Source organism: Rhinolophus sinicus, linkage group LG06 (assembly GCF_036562045.2).
Source record: "Rhinolophus sinicus isolate RSC01 linkage group LG06, ASM3656204v1, whole genome shotgun sequence".
Lineage (NCBI taxonomy): Eukaryota > Metazoa > Chordata > Mammalia > Chiroptera > Rhinolophidae > Rhinolophus > Rhinolophus sinicus.
The window spans coordinates 42,916,438-42,942,672 of NC_133756.1; the positions used below are offsets into that span (position 1 = coordinate 42,916,438).

A 26,235-nucleotide genomic window follows, 5' to 3' on the forward strand; every position below is an offset into this window, starting at 1 on the left:
GGACTCTTCGGCAAGCGGTGCTGAACCTGAGTTTGGTAACAATATATTCTTTGGAAAACTTTTTTTTTTTTTAACAACTATAATAAGGTATAATTGAGATAGTAAATTGCACATGCTGAAAGTGTATAATTTGATGAGGTTTAACAAATGTGTGTACCTGAGAAACCATCATCCATCTTATTTGCATTATAGTTCAAGTATTGGCTCTGCCATTCAATAGCAGAATGACTTTTGACAAGTTATTTAACTGCAAAATTCTGTTTATTTATCTGAAAACTAGAGCTAATATTAATATCTTTCTCTAAGTTTATTGAAATGAATAAATGAAATATATTTAAAGTGCCTGGAAAATAATAAACATATAATAACTTCTGGTATTTTTTTAGATGAGTAAATACCCAAAAGCTGCTTAAAACATTTTAATTTGCTGTTGCTGTTGGTTTTTAATAGACTGAAAACTTAAATTCCTTTCTGGGCCAGGCAGGTAATTTAAATTTATCCAGAACCAGGAATAGGGGATTTGTAAAGACAATGAGGAACTGGAGCATGGATACTCAACGATGCTAAAGCATTCAAATTTAAAATTAAACGCATAAAAGAAAAGGAATTGTGTTGGCTCTGCAAAACAGATCTGCATGCGGTATTCAGCCTGTAGGACACAAGTTTGTGACACCCAACAATGTGAAGTTAGAGAAGGGTTTTTAGTGAGAGATTGACATGATTTAGTATACATTTTACAAACAAAGTTGATTCTGGCTGTGTTAAGGAAAATGGATTGGGGGGAAGCAGAAAAGCAAAGGAACCAATTAGGAGACTTATCACAATTTACATGAGGATGTATGTTGGTTTAGAATAAATTGATAGAAGAAATCAAGGGAAGTGGATGAGTCTGAGACATGTTCTGGAGTTAGAATAGACATCACTTTTTTGTACATTCACATACAGGAATTGATTTAATTTTCTTTATAAAAAAACTTTAAAAATTACTTAAAAATATAATGACCTTTTAGGTTTTTTTCCCCATCTGACTATAATTCTCCCAATATTGTTTTTATATGACTTTATTATCTAAAATGAACTTGATCCGTTTATGTTGCCTCATAGAGGGAAGTTGGCACACTGTCAACTGGGCTGGGTCACGCTGAGTTTCAGTTTCCTTTCCTGAGTCTGAAGACTCGAGGTTGCTAAAGAATTTTCTGCTATCATTTTATGCCTGCCTAGCTGTCCAGATAGAGCAGCTACCCTCAGCTTCAGGCCTCGCACAGATTCTACAAACAGGTAAATGACTTTCTGCTTTCCACTTTTCCTAGCCACTTACAAACAATGGTGTGTGTGTGCGTGTGTGTTTTATTTTTCAATCTTTAAAAATTATTATTTAGAATGAACAATTGGTTAATAATTTTTCTTGCTATTTACCCTTTGTTTACTCACTTCTGTAAATAAGAGACATAAATGCAAGTATTGTGACAGTATATACCTGTTTTTCAATATTTATGGAAAATATATTTGATTTTCACTAGGTTGAGAAATATGGCAATGACAACTTCTTTGACATGGATGCAAGAAAAGAAACTGCAGATTGGTTTGGGAGGAAAGAAGTTTAGCCTTCTCTATAAGGCTAGTGTCCATGAAATCTCTCTTAGCAATTTGTTTGAGATATTCTGTAATCAAGGACCTATTCTAATACTGATTTATGGTGATCATGTTATTGGGGCATATGTGTCGGAGAATTACCAGAGAGAAACACCAGTTTCCATCCTGCTGTTTGCCTTTCAAGAGACTAAAATTTCATCATGTAACATAGGACCATATAAACTAGTTAAATTATTTGGTGAAACTGTGTGTGAGCCTAAGGATTTGGAATTCTACATAAATCTATGGACACAAAAGGTGACTATGGACTTAAAAATAATTAAAAAATTAAACCTACCTGAATGCCAGAATATTTCCTTCCAAGAATGTGAAGTTTTTCGATGTGAAGGTAAGTTTAACCAGATAACTTTATATAAAGTTTTCTCCTGCATATTTGGAGAGTGTAAGCTGGCCCATCTCTTTAAGGAAAAAGGGCCTTTCTACTTGTTCTTATCTCCGGGTGACTCAGACTGAAACCTGGGCACAAATTGTTTGGTATAATACACCCATGGTCAAAAGTAGCACATATAGAGTTTCTTGGAGTGTGTTTGTGTGTGGGAAAGGGTTGGGGAGGAGGAGGCAATGTGGAAGGAGGAGAGACAGAGAGAGAAACAGAGAGAGACAGAGAGAGACGGGGGTGGGAACATAAAGATTGCGTGACTCTCTTGAAAAAAAAAAATCAGAACTTGAACTCCTGATTGGTACTGGATCCTTTCTGATTCTATTTCACTATATGAGTTCTGACAATTAAGTTCACAAACTCATTCTAGGAAAAGTGCTACATACCTCATTGCTGAATATCACTAAGGTCACCTTCGAAGTTCTCTCCTTGGGAAGCTATGCACTGATGCCAGTGCCTAGTCTGCCCTTCAAAGCAATTTTGGAACTTGTTCTGGAATGGCCATCAGAGCTGTTGTCGCATATTACCCCTGATGTCCTGAATGTCATCAAAATGTCTTCCTTTCACTATTTCCTTTATTTTCGGGTAAAGAAAGAAGTCATTGGGTCCAGATCAGGTGAGGAGGGAAGATGTTCCAATACAGTTATTTGTTTACTGGCTAAAAACTCCCTCACAGACAGTGCCGTGTGAGCTGGTGCATTGTCGTGATGCAAGAACCATGAATTGTTGGCAGAAACTTTAGGTCATCTAACTTTTTCATGCACCGTTTTCAGCACTTCCAAGTAGTAAACTTGGCTAAGTGTTTGTCCAGTTGGTACAAATTCATAATGAATAATCCCTCAGATAGCAAAAAAGGTTAGCAACATCGTTGCAATAAGTTCACGAACTTCATTGTCAGACCTCAAAAGACCAAAACTCATTCAGTTGTTTTTCACTAACGAACATTTAAATTGTTTCCAACATTTGCTGTTATAAACAATGTCCCTGTCATATCTTTATGCATGTAACTGTGCACAAAAATACTCTTTTAGGGAAACTTCCTGGAAGTGGAATTGCTGTTTAATGGTTATGTACATTTGCATTTCTATAGACATCTTTCAAAAGCTTCAGGTGTCTATACTATCCCCAAAAGTGTTGTAGAATGCCCATTTCCCCATGTCCTTGCCAATCTTTGATGTTATCAAACTTTAGAATATTTGCCAATTCATGGTCAAAAGATTCTCTCTCTCTCATTCTCTCTTTTTTGCTTATCCCTGATAACTAACAAGTCTATGTATATTGGCCATTCACATTTCTTCTGTGAAATATTTATTCATTTAAAAGAGGGGATCCAGGGAATAATATTCCTTGAAGATTTGCATGTTCCAAACTAACTATTAATATCTAGAGTCTTTATACTTGAATTGCTATCAGAGTACATCATTGTTGGATCACCTTTTGTTTCAGGGATAAGTTTCCACAGCATTGATGTTTCAGGGATAAGTTTCCACAGCCGTGGAAAATCTAAGGCCAGATTTATTTATTTATTTTAAAAGATTTTTATTAAAAATATAGCTAACATACAATATTATATTAATTTCAGGAGTAACCATAGTTACTCAACATTTACATACTTAAAGAAGTGATCATTATTATAAGTCCAGCAACCATCTGACTGTACTATGCTATCGCAATATTATTGACTATATTCCCTATGCTGTATATTACATTCCCATGACCTAATTGTTTTATACCTGGAAATTTGGACCTCTTATTCCCCTTCACCTTCCCCTCCACTTCTTAAATTTTTTAAATTACAGTTGACATTCAATTATTTTAGATTAAGTTCAGGCATACAGCAGAGGGGTTAGACATTTGTATAATTTAAGAGTTGATCCCCTGACTAGTCTAGTACCCATATTATCATATTATTGATTATACTTCCTATGTTTTACATCCCCATGACTAGCTCGTAACTACTGATTTGTACTTCTTAATCCCTTCACCTTTTTCACCCTGCTCCCCAATACTCTCCCATCTATCACCCCAAGAAATCTAGTACCCATCTGACACCATACATAGTTATTACAATATTATTGACTATATTCCTTATGCTATACTATATATCCCCATAATTACTTTTTAACAACCAATTTTTCTTCTTAATCCTTTTGCTTTTTTTCACCCACATCTCCAATCCCCATAAAATCTGACAGCCATAAAAATGTTTTCTGTATCCATGGGGTCTTTTTTTTTTTTTTTTTTTGCTATTGTTGTTGTTCTTTAGATTCCATATATAAGTAAAATCACATTGCATCTGTCTTTCTCTGTCTGACACTCCACTTAGCACAGTACTTCCAGGTCCATCCACAGTGCTACAGATGGCCAAAACCCGTTCCCTTTCATGGCTGAGTAATATTCCATTGTATACATGTACTACCTCCTCTTTATCCATTCTTCCATCAACAGACACCCAGGCTGCCTCCAAATCTTGGCCATTGTAAACAACGTTGCAGTGAACATGTGGATGCAGAGTTCCCCTCAAATAGAGTTTTGGGTTTCTTTGTATAAATACCTAGATGTGGGATTACTGGGTCCTTCTTCTTCGTCTCTTGTTACAGCCTTTGTTTTAAATTCTGTTTTGTCTGGTTTAAGTATTGCTACCAAAGTTTTTTTGTTTGTTTCCAGTTTCATGAAATATCTTTTACTTTCCATCTATGTGTGTCTTTTAATCTGAAGTGAGTCTCTTGTAGGCAGCATATATACGGGTTTTGTTTTCTTGTCCATTCAGCCCCCTTATTTATTTATTTATTTTTGGTTGGAGCTTTTAATCCATTTACATTGAAAGTAATCATTGATAGATATGTAGCTATTGCCATTGTATTATTTATAATTTTGATTTGATTTTTTTTTTTTTCCCTGTCTTAAAGAAGTCCCTCTAACATTACTTGTAATGCTGACTTGGTGGTGATGGTGATGAACTCCTTTAGCTTTTTCTTGTCTGGGAAGCTCTTCATCTGTCCTTCGATTTTAAATGATGGCCTTGCTGGGTAGAGTACCCTTGGTTGTAGGTCCTTGCTTTTTATTACCCTGTTTCCCGAAAATAAGACCTAGCCAGACAATCAGCTCTAATGTATCTTTTGGAGCAAAAATTAATATAAGACCAGGCATTATAATATATTATTATTATATTATATTGTATTGTATTACGTTATATTATATTAAAGACCCAGTTTTATATTATAGTAAAATAAGACCAGGTCTTATATTAATTTTTGCTCCTAAAAGATACATTAGAGCTGATTGTCCCACTAGGTCTTATTTTTGGGGAAACACAGTACATTGAATACTTCATGCCAATCTCTTCTGGCCTGCAAAGTTTCTGTTGAGAAATCAGTGGGAAATCTTATGGGAATTCCCTTATAAATTACTAGTTGCCTTTCTCTTGCTGCCTTTAGGATTCTCTTTGTCTTTACATTTGCCATTTTAATTATAATGTATCTTGGTGTGGGCCTGTATGGGTTCATCTTGTTTTGGACTCTCTGTGATTCCTGGTCTTGTGTGTCTATTTCCTTTACCAGGTTAGGAAAGTTTTCAGTCATTATTTCCTCAAGTACGTTCTCAATTCCTTGCATTCTCTCTTCTCCTTCTGGTACTCCTACTATGTGAATGTTGTTACATTTGATGTTGTCCTAGAGGTCTTTTAAACTATCCTCATTTTTAAATTTTTTTTTTTTTTTTCTGATTGGATGTTTTCTGCTGTCTTGTCTTCAAATTGCTGATTTGATCATCTGCTTCATCTAGTCTCTTGGTGATTCCTTCTCTTGAATTCTTCATTTCAGTTATTGTATTCTTCACTTCTGAATGGTTCTTTTTTTTATGGTTTCTATGTCCTTTTTATGCTTGCTATCTCTCTGTTGAAGTTCTCACTAAGTTCCTTGAGCATCATTATAACCATTGTTTTGAACTCTGTATCTGGTAGGTTGGTTGCCTCCATTTTGTTTAGTTTTTTTTTTTTTTTTTTTCTGGAGTTTTCTTCTGTTCTTTCTTTTGGGGTATATTTCTTTGTTTCCTCATTTTGGCTGTCTCTAGATCTGCTATTTCTCTGAGTCTTGGCCAGGTGGCCTTATGTAGTAGGTACCCTATGGAGCCCTGGCACAGTCTCTCTGGTCACCTGCTCCAGGACTGTTTGTTGTGTGTGCCCTCCTGTTATAGTTGAGCCTGATTGCTATTGGTACATCAGTGGGATTGACCCTCAGGTTGGTTGGCTGTGGGGTTTGGCCATGTCCACAGTTTATGGGCTGCTGTGGAGGGGGGGCTTACCCCACTGAGTGGGATTTACCCCAGTGGGCCCTGGTGCCTGTTGGGACTATCCTTTGTATGTGCCACTTGTGGGGCTCATTGGGTAATGCTTAGCTGTGGTCTGAAGCCAGATTTCAAGTATGTTGGTTCTGGGACCTCTTGCAAAGGGCTCCGTTGCAATCACAGTGCATTTGACTGGCTGGGGATTACCTGGTAGGAGGTACAAAGTGATCTGTTGTTGTTTGCTGCCTGTGCTAACCCTGGAAGCATGTGGGAGAGGCCACACTGTGAACTGAGGACATCTGCCAACAGTAGCGGGCCTGGGTAGCTCTGCAAGAAGTCAGGACACATTGAGGTCTGCTGCCACCTCCTGACCCCCTTAAAGCTCAACCACTAATAAAGTCTCATGTGTTATACAAGTTGGGTGAGGCAGGATCTCAGGGAGTCACCAGAGCAGGAAGAGTTGTGATCACCAGGTTAATGTAGATTTTGGTTTGGTGCCAGTCCTGAGACTGGAGCTACTTAGCAAAAGTCTCTGAGCACACTGAGGCTAGTCACTGCCCATTTGGGGCCCAGGGACTCCGATAGTTTTCAAAGGAAGAGTGAAACATGGGTAGTACTGGCTTCTCAACAGTGCCTTAGGTGTTATGGGAGTTGGGAGGGACAGGGCCTTAGTGAGTCAGCAGAGTGGAGTAAGTGGAGCTCACCAGACCAATCAGATATAGCTTTAGCCCTGTGGGGGAAAATTCAACACAGGAAAGATGGCATCTGCCTGCAGGCTGCACAGGAGACAGGGAAAATGGCGATAGTCCTCCAGCCATGTGACTGAGATGCCACACATCTCAGTCTGCCCCTTGTATGACACTGTTGTTCCCTGAGTCACTGTCCCTTCACCAGTGCCTAGGGTGAGTACCTGCAAGTGAGTGAGTCTGTGTGTGGGCTCTTTAAGAGGACACTGGTGTTTCCCGCAGCCTTCCATCTTACCCAGGGGACAGAACCCCACTGTTTTCCACAGCCAGATATTATGGGGGCTCCTCTTCCCAGCACAAGTACTTGAGACAGGGGAGCCGGTTGTGGGGCTGGGGTTTCTCACTCTTCCAGGGAGAATCTCCGTGGCCGAGATATTCCTCCTGATCCTTAGCTGCCACACAGAGTTTGGGGGCCTGTTTTACTTCTCCGCCCCTCCTACCAGTCTGGATGTGTTTTTTTCTCTATATCCTTAGTTTTAAAACTTCTGTTCAGCTAGACTTTGAATGATTCTCCCAGTTGATTGTTTTATAATTTAGTCATAATTTTAATGTGTTCACAGAAGGAAGCAGGCATAGAGTTTATTTACATTGCCAACTTGGATCTCAACTATTTATTTATTTATTTATTTATTTATTTATTTATTTATTTTTGTTTGTTTGTTTGTTTGTTTCCCTTTGAGTGATTTGATCTTTCTTCCTGGCTGCCCAAATAATTTAAAAAAAACTTTTGTTGAAGTCTGGTAAATTTACTTGGACATGTTATGATGCTGACTATCCTGTGTCACTTAAGTAAACTTTCTATTGAAGTGTAACATATAAACAGAGAAATGCACAACTGATAAGTGTACCAATTGACAAACTTTTACAAATTGGACACATTCATGTAATCACTACTTGAATAAAGGACTAGATTATCACCATCATTTCAGAAGACTCCTTTATGACTCTTCTCAGTTATTACCAACCAAAGGTTACTATATTCTGTCTCATACCAACATTAATACATACTTCTTATTTTTGAATTTCATATAAATCATAACACAGTATGTGCTGTTTTGTGTCTATCCTATTTCATTCAATATTGTGTTTGAGAGATTGAGCTGTTACAAGGGATTGGATTATAAAATCAGACCCCTAAAAATCAGATATCTTACCAGTATCAAGTTTTACTAATAATTTCAGGGATAAAGGCAATAACAATACTCAGAGAAGACAGAAAGAATACCAAGATATTCTGTGTGGCTCCCAGATCCTTCCTTCCCATATTAGACATATGCTTTCTGGCTAAGAACAACAGGCTGAGTTTTTAACTGAAGTTCATGGGCCACCTTACATATTAGATGGTACTTAGGTTATCAAACATTTACATGCCAATGCTATGGACTGAACTGCATTCTCCCAAAATCCATATATTGATGCCTTAATCCCCAATGTGACTATACTTGGAGATGAGGGTCTCAGAAGAAGTAACTGAGATTAAATATGGTCATGAGAGTGGGGCCTTCATTTGATAGAATCAGTATCCATATAGGAAGGGACACAAGAGAGCTCTTTCTCTCACCCGACGCACACACAAAAAGAGGTCAATAAATGGCAGTCATCCAAAAGCCAAGGAAGAGAACTTACAAGGAAATCTACCTTATTTTGCTGTGTATAATGCAAACCTACGTTTTTGACCCAAACTTTCAGAGGAAAAAAAATCTTTTAATTTTTTAATTCAAATTTTTATTTGTTTATATTTAGTGCTTATTTTTTGTATTATAAAGGAATTTTAGCATTTATTTTCTGACATATTATGGTACAAGAAATTTTATGTAACAAATAATTACAAAACACAAGAACAGATACAAAGTACAAGAAATTTTATGTATCGGTAACAAATTTACGATACTTATGCATTATAGAAGGCCAAGAACTCGTAAGTTCAACAAAACTGATTATCATATTCCAGGGTGTTATTTTTCATGTGGATATCATTATTTATTTCTAGAGTTACACTTCTAACTCAGAAGCATAAATCAATGAATTAAAAACATTTATATAGATACAGAATTACTACTACCCATGTATAATGCACATCCTTATTTTTCCCTCACAAATTTGGGCAAAAAAAGTGTATAATATACATGGCAAAATACAGTACCTTGTCAGTACCTTGATCTTGGGCTTTTCAGCCTCCAGAACTACAAGAAATACATTTATTACTTCAGCCATTCAGTCCTTGGTATTTGTATGGCAGCCTCAGCAAACTTAAGACATTCAGTTCACATGACATTGTCCAGGTAGACATGACTCATAAAGCTGTTTTACCTGGATTTACTTAACTGCAAGTAATTCTTAGCCAAGTATATCCTGTTAAGGATTTGAAGTGATAAATACTTTCCTTGTAGCAAATATCATTGATCTATTTACCAGGAGATAAATTTATTAATATATTTTTAAGCAAATTGGACTAAGTCATTAGTGTTTTTTTCCCTGAGAATGTTACTTGGTACAGTGAATGAATGTAGCACAGGTTAGCTCCTACCTCCCCAATGATTCATCCAGATTATTATCTGTAGCAGTAATTTGTTCATTTTCATTTTCATATAATATTCCATTGTAATGATTCTATCACACTTTTTCTTTCTTTTTTCTTTTTTTTCTTTTTTTTTTTTTTTTTTAAATCAAATCACGTTTGGTAGATATTTGGGTTTTCCAGTTTGGGGAGATCACAAATAATACTGCTATAAGTGTTCTTGTACATGTCCTTTGCTTTACATATTTACATGTTTTCAAAGAATATAAGCATGAAATTGCTGGGTTATAGGGTATGTGTATGTTCAGCTTCAGTAGATACTGACAAAGTTTCCAGTATAGTCGTACCAATGCCCACCACCACAAGCACTGTGAGTTTCTGGGACTTTAAATCTTCTCCAACACTGTGTATTATTTGTTTTATAATTGGTAGCCAATCTGATATGTGACTGGTATGACATTTTGTGAATTTGTCTATCTTTGATTAGACTAGTTAGCTTTTTATTAATTTATATTTAAGCTAATTACTATATTAAATTTTCTGTTTTTATTTATAAAATTTATCTTTGTTTTTTCGTTAATTCCTTTTTTATATATTTCTAAGATTTATACCCTTAATTTTCTGTTTCTATTTTCTGTATTCAAAACTTTACTTCTTTTTTGTGGTTATTGAAATGTACTTTTATCACAAAGTTGATATAAAAATTGCTTACATTATTTTCTATATATTATTGCAATTGTGTATTTCTGTTGTTGTTTCCTCTTGGATGTTAAAGTTAAGAAAATGCTTTTGAAAATTCCAAGAGTTTGCTTTTTTGTCTGATTACACTTGTTGTTTTCTAGGTTTATTATATTGTAGTCATTGAATACAATCTTCATTACTTCTACTTTTGGTAATTTAAAGAGGTTTCCATTTTAACTATACACGTAGCCATAATTATAAATGTTCCACACAATATTCTTCTTTTTTAGAGAATTGCCAGCATTACTACACCTAATTCTTTCAATTTTAAATCCACAATGAGTGGAAAGAGTCTCCTTTCCCAAGCAACAAAAGAATTCTGGGCCTGAATCTCATTGGTCAAAATGAAGTACTCAGCTCACCCCTGAATCACTCACTGTGCTCTGATTGGGTAGGCACAGGTCCTACATACTCTTGTGGAGTTAGGAATAAAGTCAGTTGGACTATAAGTTCTAGGAGCCCCAATTGTTGATAGTAGATTTTGGAGAAAATCTGATGTCTGTGGGTTTCTCATTTGTGTCTGTGCACATGACCCCTTTTCAGACCTTTTGGACCATGGAGGAGAAAATATCTCAGAGAATTTCCAGTCTTTCCTTGCCTGCCCATACCTCTAGGTCTTGCTTCTCTGAATCAGAAAGGACCTCAGCCCTCATCTCCCATGTAGGAGTGAGCCACACACTACTGCTGAGTAATTGGGTGAGAAAAGATCTGCTAACATCATAGTTTTGCAGTGTTCACCATGCCTCTAGCTGTAACCTCTTCAAATGAGGTGATGGCTAGGATATTTGTCATAATTTTCTCCACGTGCTTTTCACTACACTGCACTGTTTTCATAGAAAGGCTCTTTTAGTGTCTTTTCCTAGTGAATTCAGTCACTGACATTCATTCAGTCAGCCAATCATTTAACAACTTATAATCTTCATTATTCTTTGATTTTTCCCTAGATCTATTGGACACAAGGAAGCTACAAGGGGTCACTGAGTAAGTCAATGTTTTTAATGTTCTATTATTCTGTTCATAATTTAGATTTATTCTATTGTAGGTTCTGTCAATAAAACTGGTAGCACAAATTATGACAGGTAACTTGTGGATCATCAAGGACAAGCTATATTTCTATAAACATAAAACTATTTGGTAATAGTAATGTTCAAACAAAAAGAACACTGACTAGAGGGAAGACATTTCTAATGTTTTTATATACTTGCAGGAAAATAACTATTTGTATGCCTATATTTTTGCTTAGAATTCTTGCAGTTACATTTCATCCACTTGTAGGGCAGGGGTAGTTGGGAGGTGGGAAAACCTGCCATGATCTTCCAGAACATATTAGAAATGGTCTCCTTCCTTAAACTTCAAAAGTCACATATTACGTTGTGAGTTTTTGAAGTTTATTATTGATAATTTATCTTCATGTTTAACAAAGTTGATATTTATTTCTAGGTTTTTATGGTCTGGTTGTTCAAATCTGAAAGATCTTTTTATGGCTTTAGCTAAAAATAGGGTTCCCGGGTGGGAATTTCTGCCCATTCTCGTGAATTTTTTTCGCTTTCCCATTCCTGAATCCCAAGAAAAGTTGGTTGGGAAATCAGGAAAATCGGCTCCTTGAACCCAGGTGGTTGGTAGTATCGGTCATCACTTTGTGGAAATGATTCATTGTGGAGAACAGAAAACAGTTTATATCTTGGGATTCGGGAACGGGAAAGAGAAAAAATTCCTGAGAACGGGTGGGAATTCCCGCCTGGAAACCCTAGCTAAAAAGTATAATTTTTGCTTTTCCTTCTTTTATAATAGGATTTGAGGTAAGATACTTTTATGTCTTTTTATATAAGAAGGCAAGTTGCTAATCAAAAATAAATAATAATATATCAGAAAAAATGAATTCAAGAAAAAATCATGGTAAGATCTTGTGGTCTAACCTTAGTCAACTGTTAAAATTGTCTTGTCTAAACAGGTTCCGGGAGAGCTTATTGTCTGCCTTAAGAACTTACAAACCATATAGAGAACTAGTTCACCAAACACGAATTCTGCTCCTGGGTCCAATTGGAGCTGGGAAGTCTAGCTTTTTCAACTCAGTCAAGTCTGTTTTCCGAGGCCATGTAACCCACCAGGCTTTGGTGGGCTCTGATACAAAGGGCATAACTGAGCAGGTGAGTTCATTCTAGGTCACTCAGACTTAGCTTCTTTGTTTAAGTTCATTAGATTTTAAAAGTTTTTTTCTGATCAACTTCATTATGTAGCCTTCATCTCAATGTATAGGTGGTTTTTCAAAATTAACTCTTAAAGTTGCTTTTTTTTTTTTCACCTCTGCAGTACAGGACATATTCCATTAAGGATGGGAAGGATGGCAAGTCCCTTCCATTTATTCTGTGTGACTCAATGGGGCTGGATGAGGAAGAAGGAATGTGCATGGGTGACATACTCCACATCTTAAAAGGCCACATTTCTGACAGATACCAGGTGTGATTTGGCTAATTATTCAGAAATTATAATTGATATTTTAAATGTTAATTTTTGCCCTTTATGACAGCAGACTCTAGTACAGTGAATCAACATTGATTTTCTTAAACTATACTTGTTCTAGAGCTTTTGTTCCTTCTTGATATTTATTTTACAAATTATTAAAACATCTAAAGTCTCTTCTGTCATAGCTGACATAACAATTCTGCATGTTGTTACACATTAAATTGCTTTTGGCTATGTGAAACAGAACTCCAACTACATAAATGTATTTACATAAGTAATTTTTCTTATGTAACAGGAAGTCTGGAGGTAGGCAGATTTGGGCTAATGTGGCAACTCTCTGAGGTTTTTAATTTTAAGGGTCCTTCTGACTTTCTGTTCTGAGATCCTCAGCATGAGGGGCTATGGATTCAGTGTTTGCATCCTTTAAAAATTCATATGTGAAGCCCTAATTCACAATGTGAAGATATTTGGAGGTGGAGCTTTTGGGAGGTGATTAGGTCATGAGGGTGGAGTCCTCATAAATGGGATTAGTGTCCTTATAAGAAAATGCAGAAGAAAGATGATCTTTCTCTCAGCCATAACACACAGTAAGAAGGTAGCTGTCTAAACACTAGGAAGAGGGCTCTTACCAGACACCTAATCTGCCAGCACCTTGATCTTGGACTTCCTAACATCCAGAACTATGAGAAACAAATGTCTGTTGTTTAAGCCACCCAATATCATAATTTGTTATAGCAGCAGCCCAAGCTGACTGTGACATGTGGCTTTCAAACTCATGCTCTCAAGATGTTCACACTGATCACTGTTTATGTTCTAGGCAAGAGGAAATGGGAGATTAAAGAGAATAGCCATTTTAGTCTGTCTGTTTTTTTTTTTTTTAACTTTTGAATGCTTTTCGTAAATATTTAGATCTTTAATTTTTCATTAATTTACCTTGTTCCAAATGAATAGTCAGTTATGCAACATCTTTCATTGAATGCCTTTTGCATCTTTACCCTACCAAATATAGAGATTAGTTTCTGTATTCTCTAGTTTGTTCTATTGATATATTTATCAATTTCTTAATGATTTTCATTACCATATTGTTCATTCATTACCATACTGTTTAATTGTTTTAATTACAATAACAATCAATTATGTCTTGATAACTCACTGGACAAGTAATTGTCAGTATTCATTTCTTACATTTGTTTTTCTTGACCATTTTCATACGTATATTTTCCCAAGTGAGTTGCCTGTGTTTTATATGATTGTTTGTATTCTATTTGTTAGTGTTTTGATTGAAATTACATGAAAATTTTATATTGAAAGTTGATTTATATCTTCACCTATCCAGTGTTCCTATCCAGAAGCACAGGATATTTTATTTTTATATTCATGCAAGTTTCTTTTATTCTTTAGCATAGAGCTATCTTGTAGGAGTAGTTAAGTTTATTTTTAAATATTCTGTTTTTCCACAAAAAACTTTATTATAGCAAATTTTAAACTTAAGCAAAAGTAGACAAAACAATTCAATGAATTTCCATTTGCTCAGCTTCAAGAATTTCTGACTCATAGCCATTTTTGTTTCCTTCATGTCTACCCACTTTCTCTTCTCCTATATTATTTGGAAACAAATTTGAGAAATCATAATATTTCACCCATAAATGAATATATATCTTGAGAATCATCAAGATATAAAAGATATGGACTTGTATATATTTTATTAAGCATATATATATATATATATATATATATATATATATATATGGACTTGTGTATCTTTTATTTAACATAACCATAGTACTCTATCACATTGAAATTATTCCTTAATTGTTCCTTAATTTATCAAATATTACCCAATGTCCAAATTTCTAATTTTCTTGTAAGTGTCATGCACCTTTTAAAGCAGTTTTTTTGAAAAATGATTTAAAAAATTTATTCAGCCTCTTTTAACCTCCATCTCTTTTGTTATTTTTACTTGCAATTTATCTTTTAAGAAATCTGTTTGGTTGTTCTGTACAATTCCTCATAGTTTGAACTTTGCTGTTTCTACCCTTTGATGTAGTTTTCCATAGTTTCCTATGCATCCTGAAAACTGACAGATGAATGTAGAGACACATTAAGATTCAAGTCTACTTCATAAACAGTGTTGTGTGTTTTCACAATTTTGAGTTTCCTCACTTTTCTAATATTGGTATTCATTAACATTCAATGCTTAGATCCCTTTATTTATTAGGGTGTGGAAATAATGATATTCTGCCTCTGTCATTTCTTCTTCATTTGTTGTGTGAAAGAGAAACTTCCCCTCATCTACCATTTGATTATTAGTGGTATAGTTAATACAGAAGAGGCAGGGTATCTCCTTGATTTATTTTTACAAGCATTTGAAATAATAAGTTGGTTTCTTTGCATCTGCCAATATTGACCAGTGATTAATTTATTATTGTTAGGAACTCATGAGTTGAACATATTAGATGTGTTTCAGTGCACTGTAGTTTTTCTCTATACTGATGTTAAGTGTAGTATCTTTGACCAGCGGGAGGCTCTGAAATTTTGATCCTGAGTCCTTTTGACAATGCACCTAAAACTCTGCTATATTCCTGATTTCTTATGTAACTACATATCCAAATCACATCTTGTATATTTACAGCCCAGACTTTGAATCAGTTATATCTTTAAGAAGCCTTAGTCTGGGTCATTAGAATTGTTCATTGCTACTTGGTTGATCACTGGTGCTTGCTTTTTTTAATGGACAGAGCTAAGAAATATATATATTTTATGATAAAATACATTAAAATTAATATAGAAACTCGTCATTCAAATTCAGGACTAAACCATTTTTACTTAATCTCTTCTTTCTTGCCTCTGTCTCTGCTTTACGCAAACAGAAAATCTCTAGTCTCAAGGACACCAGAGATGATAGAATATCATGGCACAACTCATTTGCTTTATCTCACATAATATTCACTATAGTCTCAGAATAAAATCTCTAACACTACTATGAAAAACCTAATCATAATTACATTTAATGTCAATAGAACATAGTCGCAATCAAAATTAGAAACAATTTTAAAATTTTAGCTGAATTTTTATATTGTTTTTAGGATGTGTCATGTAGTAGGAGTATACAAATTACTGTATTTTAAAGTCAATCAGAAATAGTTTCTCTCTGTGTAGTTATGACCCCAATTGGATACAAAAATTCACTTGTTTAGTTCAATTTAGGGATTGCTTTTTAAACTTAATTTTGTTTTATATTTGTTTATAATTTATACAGTTTTAAAGTCAAATCTATAAAATAAGGTATATCCAAAGAATCCATCTTCTTTCTCTGCCCCTTTAAATACATTTCTCCCCTCTCTATAAGTAACCATTTTAAAAATTTATGATTTACTTCCCTTTTAAATATATAAGAAAATACTTATAGATTTGTGGTTCCCTCTTTTTTAGAGATGTAATAGAATACTATATGTTATTGATGTATCAGAATTTTGCTGCTACAAATAGTCCTGAAATTAATAGCCTATACATACATCATTTTGCATGTTTGCCAGTATATATGTGACAGATGCCCAGCAGGGGGATTGGTAGTTTAAGAGTAAATGCATCTCATTTTCAACCACTTCCCTGCTTAGGATTCTGCCTGATGATACCAGATTTCTTTCTAAATGCTCTCACGTCCACTTTTGCCCACATTGCTTCTTCTATCTAGAACACTTTCTGCCATATTCTTATTTCCTTATTTAGATTAACACCTCTATTTCTTTTAGCTTCATATTACATATCCCTTCCACACAGGAGCTTTTCCTGACTATACGAAAGGACTTCTAGCTACTTGCATAATGACTGTTTTCACTACTAGATTGTTAGCCTCCTATTATTAGAGATTTTTTGTTTTATTCACTGTTTTATTCACATGCAAAGTACTAAGTATATAGTATATGCTCATAAATATTCATTGAATTAAAACATCCATTTATTTTTACCTTACAGTTTAATTTCATGAAACCAATCACACCAGGTCATGGTAACTGGAATGACTTCCCATTGCTGCAGGACAGAATCCATTGTGTGGCAATAGTATTGGACGCCAAATCTGTTGAAGATCTATCTAGTGAGATGGTGGCAAAGATCAAAAGAATTCGAAGAGAGATGATAAAGTGTGGTGAGTCTCATTCCACTTTACTTATAAGGGTTATTGATTATATTGTAGAATGATTTTTGAACAGGATGAAGAACTTAAGAAATTTCATATTTAAATCTTCCCTGGCCCATCAGCATGGTTCATTCACTGATGAGCTGTAGGACTTTTCACAAGTGACTTCAGTGCTCTATGCCTCAGTTTCCTAATCTATAAAATTAGTATAATAATAGCACCTACCTAAAAGAGAATTATTGCAAGGATTAAACAAATTAAAGTACATGAAGAATTTAGCACAGCCCTCATTATGGGCTACCGATGCATCCTAGCAAGCATTTATTTTCCAAGAGCCTTAGACTTACTCCTGAACCTTAAAGGATTAGAAAGTGGAAAAGAACATTTTGGTAAGAAAAAGAGGCAGGGAAGTAAACTGTTTGTTAACGAGAGGTAGCACAAAGGCTTTGGAGAAGGTAAAAAGGATAAGGGACTTAAGATGCCCCACACTGGCTTTTCTTGGCCTTATTAGCCATTCTGTTCGGGAAAGAGCCAGTTTATCACAACTTGGATTAAGTTAGAAGCAGGGAGTGATTGACTTACTTGCTTACTGAAAATTAAAACCTTGCAAGGGTGGTATGCAGGGAGGTGCCTGCTAACATTGTGACATAAGAGCAGTTTAGTTTTGATATTTTGACATATTCTATGTCTTCTTGAGGCCACTTCTTCCCCATCTTTTTATAGAGCCCTTCGGCCTTTTCTCTAGTCTGCATAAAAACACAGCTGTAGGACAGGATATGAAATCAATCAGCAATATTGTAACACATTTTAGTTATCTCTTCCGAGATGTGGCTTCATATGAAGCCTGATTTCATACCATAGAAGAAAATGCAAGGGACTTCCTATGTCAGAAAAATTCCAAGTACTAATGAATCGTTCAGGGTAACTTTTTGTGGGGTATGGGGACCCTCCCAGATCTCTGAAATTGTTCCATAAGTAGCCTATTGTGCAATTGATAGCTAATTAACTGAAAAATATTGATGCTGCCTATAATGATTAAAATCAATATATTATCTGTTTGGCATAGGTATGGCACATGTGGTTTTGCTGACTAATGTGGATAGCATGACTCTGATTAGGAAAGGAGACCTTATAGACATATACAGATGTATGCCTGTGAAGCTCAAGGTAATGAATGATGTCCTTTTGTAAACACATTTTATGGAATATGTCACTATAATCACATGCTATTACTATGTATAAAAATAAAAATAGAAACCAATGGAGTTTAAGAAGAATTGAAACAATTGTTTGGATAATCCAGACTCACTTCCCAAGTTTTAAAAACAAATTATTTATTTATCTTTACATTGACACAAATAATTCCATTTATCACAACTTAGTTAAGTTCAATCCAACAAATATTTGTTGATTACCTTTAATGATTGGGCCAGGGTGATAATCTCTAATCAGATATACAGATAGTTAAAACAATTCTCCTGCACTAAAAAGCTTACAAATTTATAGGTAGAAGTGAGGGGATAGAGGAATAGGATGAGAAAAAGTTGACAAAAGAACATGATATGATTGAGTATGATAAATATCATGAAATAACTAAAAATAAAATGGTTTGAAAGTTTAGAGGGGGAAAATATTGTGTTAAAGACGGTGGGGGAAGATTTCATGACTGGAGTGTCACTGGGAATGGCTTTCAAGGAGGAGGGGTATTTCAGGAAGTGAAAAGACACAAGGGGAAAGAATTCAGGTCATGGGGACAGCATACATATACATCCATGCAGGAAAAGGAAGCATGTCCGGGAAACTTGGGGCTGTTCAGTTTAGTGGAGTGCTGTATCCTTGTAGGGGAAGATAAAGTAAGAAAGTAACTATCACATGAGGTGATTTTACTTAATTAGGTGCATGATGGAGAATCATAGCAAATTTTTAAAATAGTGATATTACCAAATTAAGCTTCACGAAAATTAATCTGTCACCTATGAGCAGAATAGATTAGAGTCAAAGGGAACCTGGAGGTGGGAACACCAGTTGGGAGAATGAATGATAGCTAATATTTGTTGAATACTAAATATGTGATAGATTTTCTTATTTAATACTTATAACAACCTTATAAATCGGGCACTGTCATTGCCATATTTTATAGATGAAAAAAACAAAAGCACACAAAGGAAAGCATTTGCCAATGTTTATTGACAAGGCTAAGAAGTCACAGAGCCCCATATTGAACCCAGGCAGTCTGGTTCCACACATAAACTAATCTAAGCAAGAATTAAACGTGAGCATTAAATGACTCTGGTAAAATCGACTTATACTAAGAATGATTTTTAAAAGGAAACTAAGATAAATTGTAGACTTAGTATAAGGGTATTAAAAATGCTTCCATTTCAAACTAGTTTCTATAGAACTATTAGTTACCTTCATTTCTAATTGATATTGAATCTACTATGTGTATTCTAAATGAAAATTAGTAGTGACATTAGAACTTGACTTGTGAAGTGCATTTTAAAAAGCCCTTTATGGGGCCAGATCTCAATCTCCATTTTCCCCAACAGGAAAAATACTGCCAAGCTCCTACCTTTTCTTATTGCTATCATAATTTATATTGACATAAAATAGTATTTTTCACTGTTTTATGATTTCTGGGTTTTAATTTCTGCATTACAGCTAGAGGCAGTCCACGAAAAACTTGGATTTGCTCTTTCTGACATCTTGGTGGTCAGTAATTACACCTCGGAGTGGGATCTGGACCCTGTAATGGACGTTCTGATCCTCTCTGCACTGAGACAGATGCTGTGGGCTGCAGATGATTTCTTAGAGGATTTGCCTCCTGAGGAAACAGGTAGATGAATTTGGTGGTGTAGAAACTTGAAGGTGTCAGTTTTGTGGCTACTTCCTGTTTGGATCTATTGGGTACATGGCAATTTGCTATGTCTCTGTGGGTTGCTGCCCTATGAATAATCCTGCCATTTAGACCATTGGCTGGATGCATTTTTTTTCCCTTCACGTTTCCTGATACCTCCACCCCCACCCAGGGTACAACCTAGAGGATTTGCACTACATTTCTTCCCTCTCGTCTGAAGATGAGATTTTTAGAATGATGCACTTCTGTCATTCCCACTGTTTGAATATCCCTGGCTGTATCCTTGCCCTCTTCTAACAATATGTCCTTCTTTGCTTTGTAATTAGAACTGGATTGGATTAGCATTATTTCTGATCAGATGTGATCTTTGTTTATTTGCTCCTTCCTTGGGACCTTATACTTTTGCCTTTTTTCACTTAACTGTTTTGACAGATCGCCCACCTCTGAGTACCTCTTAATGCGTGTGGTCGGTGATATGAGGTATGTGCCTTTTATATTCATGGGCTCAGATTTTAGCATTATGTATATTCTCTGTTATCAAACTGTGCGCAATATGTGTTGCACAGTTCCAATCAAAGATCGGACAGAAGTTTCAATTTATACTCAAATCTTATTTTTGTTTGTGGAAAATCAAGTTAGAATATCATATCCTCACTAGTTCTCTCACTCAAACTACTGGGATACTCTCATACTACTAACTTTGCTGTCCTGACTGTGCCATCTTGGTTTCTCCATTTCTGCTCTCCTCATGGTGCATGCACTTAAAATCAAGATTAGCTTAGACCTCCAGTAGCCCAGTGTTTCCCTTCCTTCTGGTTACTGTCCCTTAAATAATCCATTAAGAATATTTTGTTTCTCATTTCTCAGATATCAGAAGCAAGTAACTTACCAGGTGTGCAAGAGAAGAAAATGACTATGTGAACCCTTCACACATTAATAATTTTTGTCACATCATAGAAGAGCAAAAATTAAAAAATGAGGAAACACAGGATAAAGAGAAGTAGCTGGAAATGAAGGGTGTATTTTACTTATGGCGGGGATGAAGATTCACAAAACATTATAATATCTATAAATGATTAGGAATAAAGGGATTTAAAGATTATTAAAAAATCATAATTTTTTTGATTTATGTTCTGTATCTGTGAAAAATTAAAGTTTCTTCTTATAAAACCTGACTCTAACGTGTGTGTGTGTGTGTGTGTGTGTGAGTGATTTGGGAAAAAAATTATTTTAATATGACTTGTCAGCATCTTTCGATTTTCGCCCATGTCATCCGAATTTTGCCTTGTTATCTTATTTTACTAAAATACCTGATTTTGTTCTCTTTGGGTCCCCCAATCAATGTTGTATTCTTCCTTTAATCTAAAGCCATTGTTTAGTATCTAAACCCCTCTTTCAGGATGTAGTGATTAATGAGTTCCATAAGACTAAAACTGAAAGGGACAATAGTTTGATTACTCTATCAATTACACCTATTTCAATTATAAGAAACAACACTAAACCTTAAAATTACATGAATAAAAAAAGAGGACTATCGTAGTGGATCAAGTAATTAAACCATGGAAAAGGCTGGGATTGAATTGAACTGGCCTCAGAGCTGGTTGAATCTAGGGATTCACAAGCTATTTTTCTCTTTCAAAATTATTCAAGCAGCAGTTAAATTCATTTGGAATAGAGAGGATATGCAAACTATGACAAACCATAGGCAAGTCTGAGGAGACAAAAGAGGTCAGTTTTTACTGAATTTTAGGAGGAAATTGGGAGAGGTTTGGTGATTTCTCATTGCTAGGTGGTAGTGGGCTGATAGCTATTACTGGGGGAAGAGGATGGGCAGCTGGTCATTATGGAGGCAAAAAGGGAGGGGAGCTTTCTTCCTGTTGCTTGTAAAAGCTGAAGGTGCTGTTTATGCAAATTGACGAGAGTACATAGGTAAGTACAGAAGAACTCTTCCTCCGTGGCTTCCATAATCCATTTTGAATAAGGTTTCTTTTATTTATTTTCACATTTTCCCCTTTTAATCAAGATCTTTCTTTGAAAGCATGTGTCATGCAGGGTGGCATGTGGGGTCTCTGGTCCTGCTCCCCACATAAGAACGCAGGATATGGTGAGGTGTGGGGGCAGAGCCTCAGAAAGTAGTTTCTAGGCTCTCGGCCTCACATAGACAGGTGCTGGCTCAGGTAGTACATGGCCATCAACTGTGATTGTATGGCCATCAGCTGTGGCTAGTTGGTCGTCAGCTGTAACCAGTGAGGCATTGGCCACTAATATAACTGCTGTGGCTATGCTAGCAAAGAAGAGAGAAAGAATGGGGGCTAGCAAGAAGATGGTGGCTGGGCTGGCAAACGCGGATTGCAGTTAGGATGGCTGGTTGCGGACAGTGTGGATCCAGCCTCCAGCGAGAGTATAGTGCCACCAGCGAGAATATACTAGTATGACTCCCCCATCTATGGCTCTGTGGGTGTTCCTTTTTGGCCTCACCATATCCTGCGTTCTTGTATGGGGAGCGGGAGCAGAGACCCCGCAGGCCGCCCTGCCCCTGCACAACAAATGGCGCAGCGAGCAGGGTCCCCCGCGTGACATGAGGCCAAAAAGGAACACCAATGGAGCCACAGATAGGGGAGTCAAACCACTATAGTTTCACTGGTGCCTGGATTGCAGACACAGGAATCAGAAGCCACACGATCCGCAACCTGCCATCCACTTGTCTCTGCCAAGCAACCTCACTTGCTAACTGCAATCCGCACTTGCCAGCCACCATCCTCTTGCTAGTCCCCATTTGCTGGTAGCGTAGCCATGGCAATTATATTAGTGGTCAATGGCTCACTGGTTACAGCTGATGGCTAGCTAGCCACAGCTGATGGCCATGCAATCACAGTTGACGGCCATTTACTACCTGAGCCAGCACCTTTCCACGTGAGGCCGAGAGCCTGGAAACTGGACTCCTGGCCCTGTCCCCACAGCATTGCTGATCAAGAGTCAGGTTTTCTGTACTGGTTGTCATACCCCATGGCAAAGGAAAAGTGCATAGTGATTAGAAATCATTTAAGGTCACATTCGAGTGACAAGGAAGTTAGAAAAGGGGACTCTCAAGCTGTCGTGCAGGAGACCCTGCTCGCTGCACCATTTGTCATGCGGGGAGGCCTGTGGGGTCTCTGCTCCCGCTCCCCACACAAGAACTCAGGATATGGTGAGGCCAAAAAGGAACACCCACGGAGCCATAGGTAGGGGAGTCATACCACTATATTCTCGCTGGCGACTGGGTTGGAGATACAGGAAACAGGAGCCACATAATTGTCAACCCTCATTGCTCTGCTTGCAGGCTCAGCCACCATCTTCTTGCTAGCCCCCATTCTCTCTCTTCTCTTTCTGCTAGCATAGCCACAGCAGTTATATTAGTGGCCAATGGCTCACTGGTTACAGCTGACGGCCAACTAGCCACAGCTGATGGCCATCCAATCACAGTTGATGGCCATTTACTACCTGAGCTAGCACCTGTCTATGTGAGGCCGAGAGCCTGGAAACTGCTTTTTGGGGTTCTGTCCCCACACAAGCATTTTCCACTCAAACTTTATATCTTGTAAGTATCAGAGATCATCTCAAAATGTTGAGCCAACATTATCCTATTTGATGCATCGTTTCTATAGAGATTTGATAGGCAACTGGTACAGTGTCTAAAAATGATTATACAAAAAAAAAAAAAAAGAGGCAGAATAATTGTCACGCAGGGTGTCATGCGGGGTCTCAGCTCCCGCACCCCACACAAGAACACAGGATGTGGTGAGGCCAAAAAGGAACACCCACGGAACCATAAGTAGTGGAGTCATACCACTATAGTCTCACTGGAGGCTGGATTCACATGATGTGTGACCTGCTGTCCGCTTTTCTGCCAACTGACCGACTCTCTCCTTGACTCCACTCCCCAGCGCAGCCATGGCAGTTGTATCAGCGGCCAATGGCTCAAGGGTTACAGCTGACGGCCAACCAGCCACAGCTGATGGCCATCTACTACCCGAGCCAGCATCTTTCCACGTGAGGCCGAGAGCCTGGAAACTGCTCTCTGGGGCTCTGTCCCCACAATAATAAATACACTTGGTAAAATGGTCCTAAACCTGGAGCCAAAACAAAGGTAATGAGCTAAATAGATTGAAAGACCAGGGGCATCAGGTGAAGTTTGTTGTAATCAATGGGCTTGTTCTCTAATTTTATGTAGTTGAGTTTCTACTTCCCCAGAGGAATTTATCCAAGTGTAATAGGTAGTGTTTGCTAATACACATATGCCTCCTCAGTAAATAATCAAGAGCAATTTATTGTCTAAAACTACTTTGGTTAAAGAATCAAGTGATTCTTCAGGCCGCTATTGCCTTGGTGATGGAATTGGCAAGTTCTCCCAGTGTCAGAGGGATTTATAATCATATGTTCATTGGTATCTACAATTAAGAATACTACTGTGAGGAGAATTAAATTATGGAAATATGTGAAAATTCTGTGGAAGAATGTCATGCGGGAGACCCTGCTCGCTGCGCCAATGTGTCATGCAGGGCGGCCTGCGGGGTCTCTGCTCCCGCTCCCCATACAAGAACGCAGGATATGGTGAGGCCAAAAAGGAACACCCACGGAGCCATAGGTGGGGGAGTCGTACCACTATATTCTCTCTGGCGGCACTATACTCTCACTGGAGGCTGGATCCACACTGTCCGCAAACCGCCATCCACACTTGCCAGCCCAGCCGCCATCTTCTTGCTAGCCCCCATTCTTTCTCTCTTCTCTGCTAGCGTAGCCACAGCAGTTATATTAGTGGCCAATGCCTCACTGGTTACAGCTGACGACCAACTAGCCACAGCTGATGGCCATCCAATCACATTGATGGCCATTTACTACCTGAGCCAGCACCTGTCTATGTGAGGCCGAGAGCCTGGAAACTTCTTTCTGGGGCTCTGCCCTCACAAAGAATTAAAATGGGATATGATAATGACCGCTAGGTAAAACCTGGGTGCTGGCTCATAGGGGTTAAAATGCAAAAGGCTGATAACAATGGTCCATTCCCTGGATATATGTACTTGGGTACATGAGTAAACAGGGATAGTGTTAAGCTATAAATATTGGGTGGAAACATGAAATACTCCTTTATGGAAATTATTAATGTGGCAATACAGTCTGCTGAACGCTAATGGAAAAATATTTTTCAAAAGATGACTTTGGGCAAGATTCCTTGAAGGCAAGGAATGGCAGGTATACAATGAGTCCCAGGTGGCTTCAACTGGGTCTTAACTAGAATAAACACATATTAGACCTTGACTTTGCTTATCTTTTGTGCATAGCGATGGCTGAGGACACTATTAGAGACTTGGAACCACACAATGAGAATAAACTCAGTCTCCTAGGTTGTATTTCATCAAATCAAAGTATACATTTCACTGTTGCCTATGTACAAAAATGAGCTAAGACACATAACATCATATGAACCTACCAAATTCTATATTATTCATATAGTAGCAGTTTGATTAAGAACTGGAATGAGCAATTAAAATATCTGTTGATAAAAGGGTGATGATAAGAACATTTAGCACTGACTGGCTTGATTGGGTAAATATAAAGTAGGAACCCCACTGGGGAGGTTCTTGGTATATGGTCGTGAGGATAAAGAGAAAAGTTACGATGCAATCACACAACTCCAGCAGACATTTTCTTTTATCTTGCCAGATTCAGTTGTATTCTTTTATCTTGCCAGATTCTTTTATCTTGCCAGATTCAGTACTACAATATTATACCCCAGCAGAGGGAGGCATTGGTACTTAGGAAAAGATTTCAATCCCTCTGAATTTGCCTTACATAGGAACACCATGGATTTGATAGTGACTCACCTCATGTGTCTCAACTGGGACTGACTGTAAGTGCTGTCCTGTTGGTGAGAAGTAGAGTGGTCCCATTACCTACAGGTATAGAAGAAAAATAAATTATAAAGGAAAATGGATGAAAGACTTAAGAAGGCACTCTATAGAAAAAGGAAATTGAAATAACAGTGTCAAATCAAACTCCAGTAACAGAGGAAAGATGTTCTATATCATTAGTAATGAAAATATCCATATTAACATAATATTTTACATTTGCTTGATCATTTTACATCTTTATTGAGATTTAATTGACATACCATAAACTACACATATTTAAGGTATAAAATTAGATGAGTTTCAACATATGAATACATCTGTAAAATCATTTTGACAATCAAGTTAACAAACATTTTCATCACACCTCTAAATTTCATAGTGCTCTTATAAGCCATTATCTTTATTTCACCTCCTGCCCTGGTCCTCAGACAAACATTGGTTTGCATTGTGTCACTATGAATTAGTTTGCACTTTTAGCATTTATATAAATGGAATCATATAGAATATACTCTTTTATGTTGGGCTTCTTTTATTCAACATAAAGATTTTGAGATTCATCCAGATTGTT

General features: G+C 36.9%; 1 protein-coding gene across 1 annotated transcript; it reads left to right on the forward strand.

Moving 5' to 3' along the window:
* Positions 1-1,139: 1,139 nt before the first annotated feature.
* IFI44 (interferon induced protein 44) lies at positions 1,140-20,954 on the forward strand. Its single transcript, XM_019743320.2, has 10 exons — positions 1,140-1,278; positions 1,521-1,981; positions 11,266-11,302; positions 12,273-12,468; positions 12,632-12,778; positions 16,760-16,931; positions 17,989-18,089; positions 19,584-19,758; positions 20,212-20,259; positions 20,647-20,954. The coding sequence occupies exons 2-9, from the start codon at positions 1,531-1,533 to the stop codon at positions 20,235-20,237; spliced, it is 1,305 nt and encodes a 434-aa protein (XP_019598879.2). The 5' UTR covers positions 1,140-1,278; positions 1,521-1,530; the 3' UTR covers positions 20,238-20,259; positions 20,647-20,954.
* Positions 20,955-26,235: the final 5,281 nt, after the last annotated feature.

Coding starts and splice junctions, on each gene's coding strand:
- IFI44 (XM_019743320.2), top strand. CDS start 1,531: ATGGCAATGACAACTTCTTTGACATGGATGCAAGAAAAGAAACTGCAG. Junction 12,469..12,631: donor CAAAGGGCATAACTGAGCAG/GTGAGTTCATTC, acceptor TCACCTCTGCAG/TACAGGACATATTCCATTAA. Junction 16,932..17,988: donor AAGAGAGATGATAAAGTGTG/GTGAGTCTCATT, acceptor TGTTTGGCATAG/GTATGGCACATGTGGTTTTG.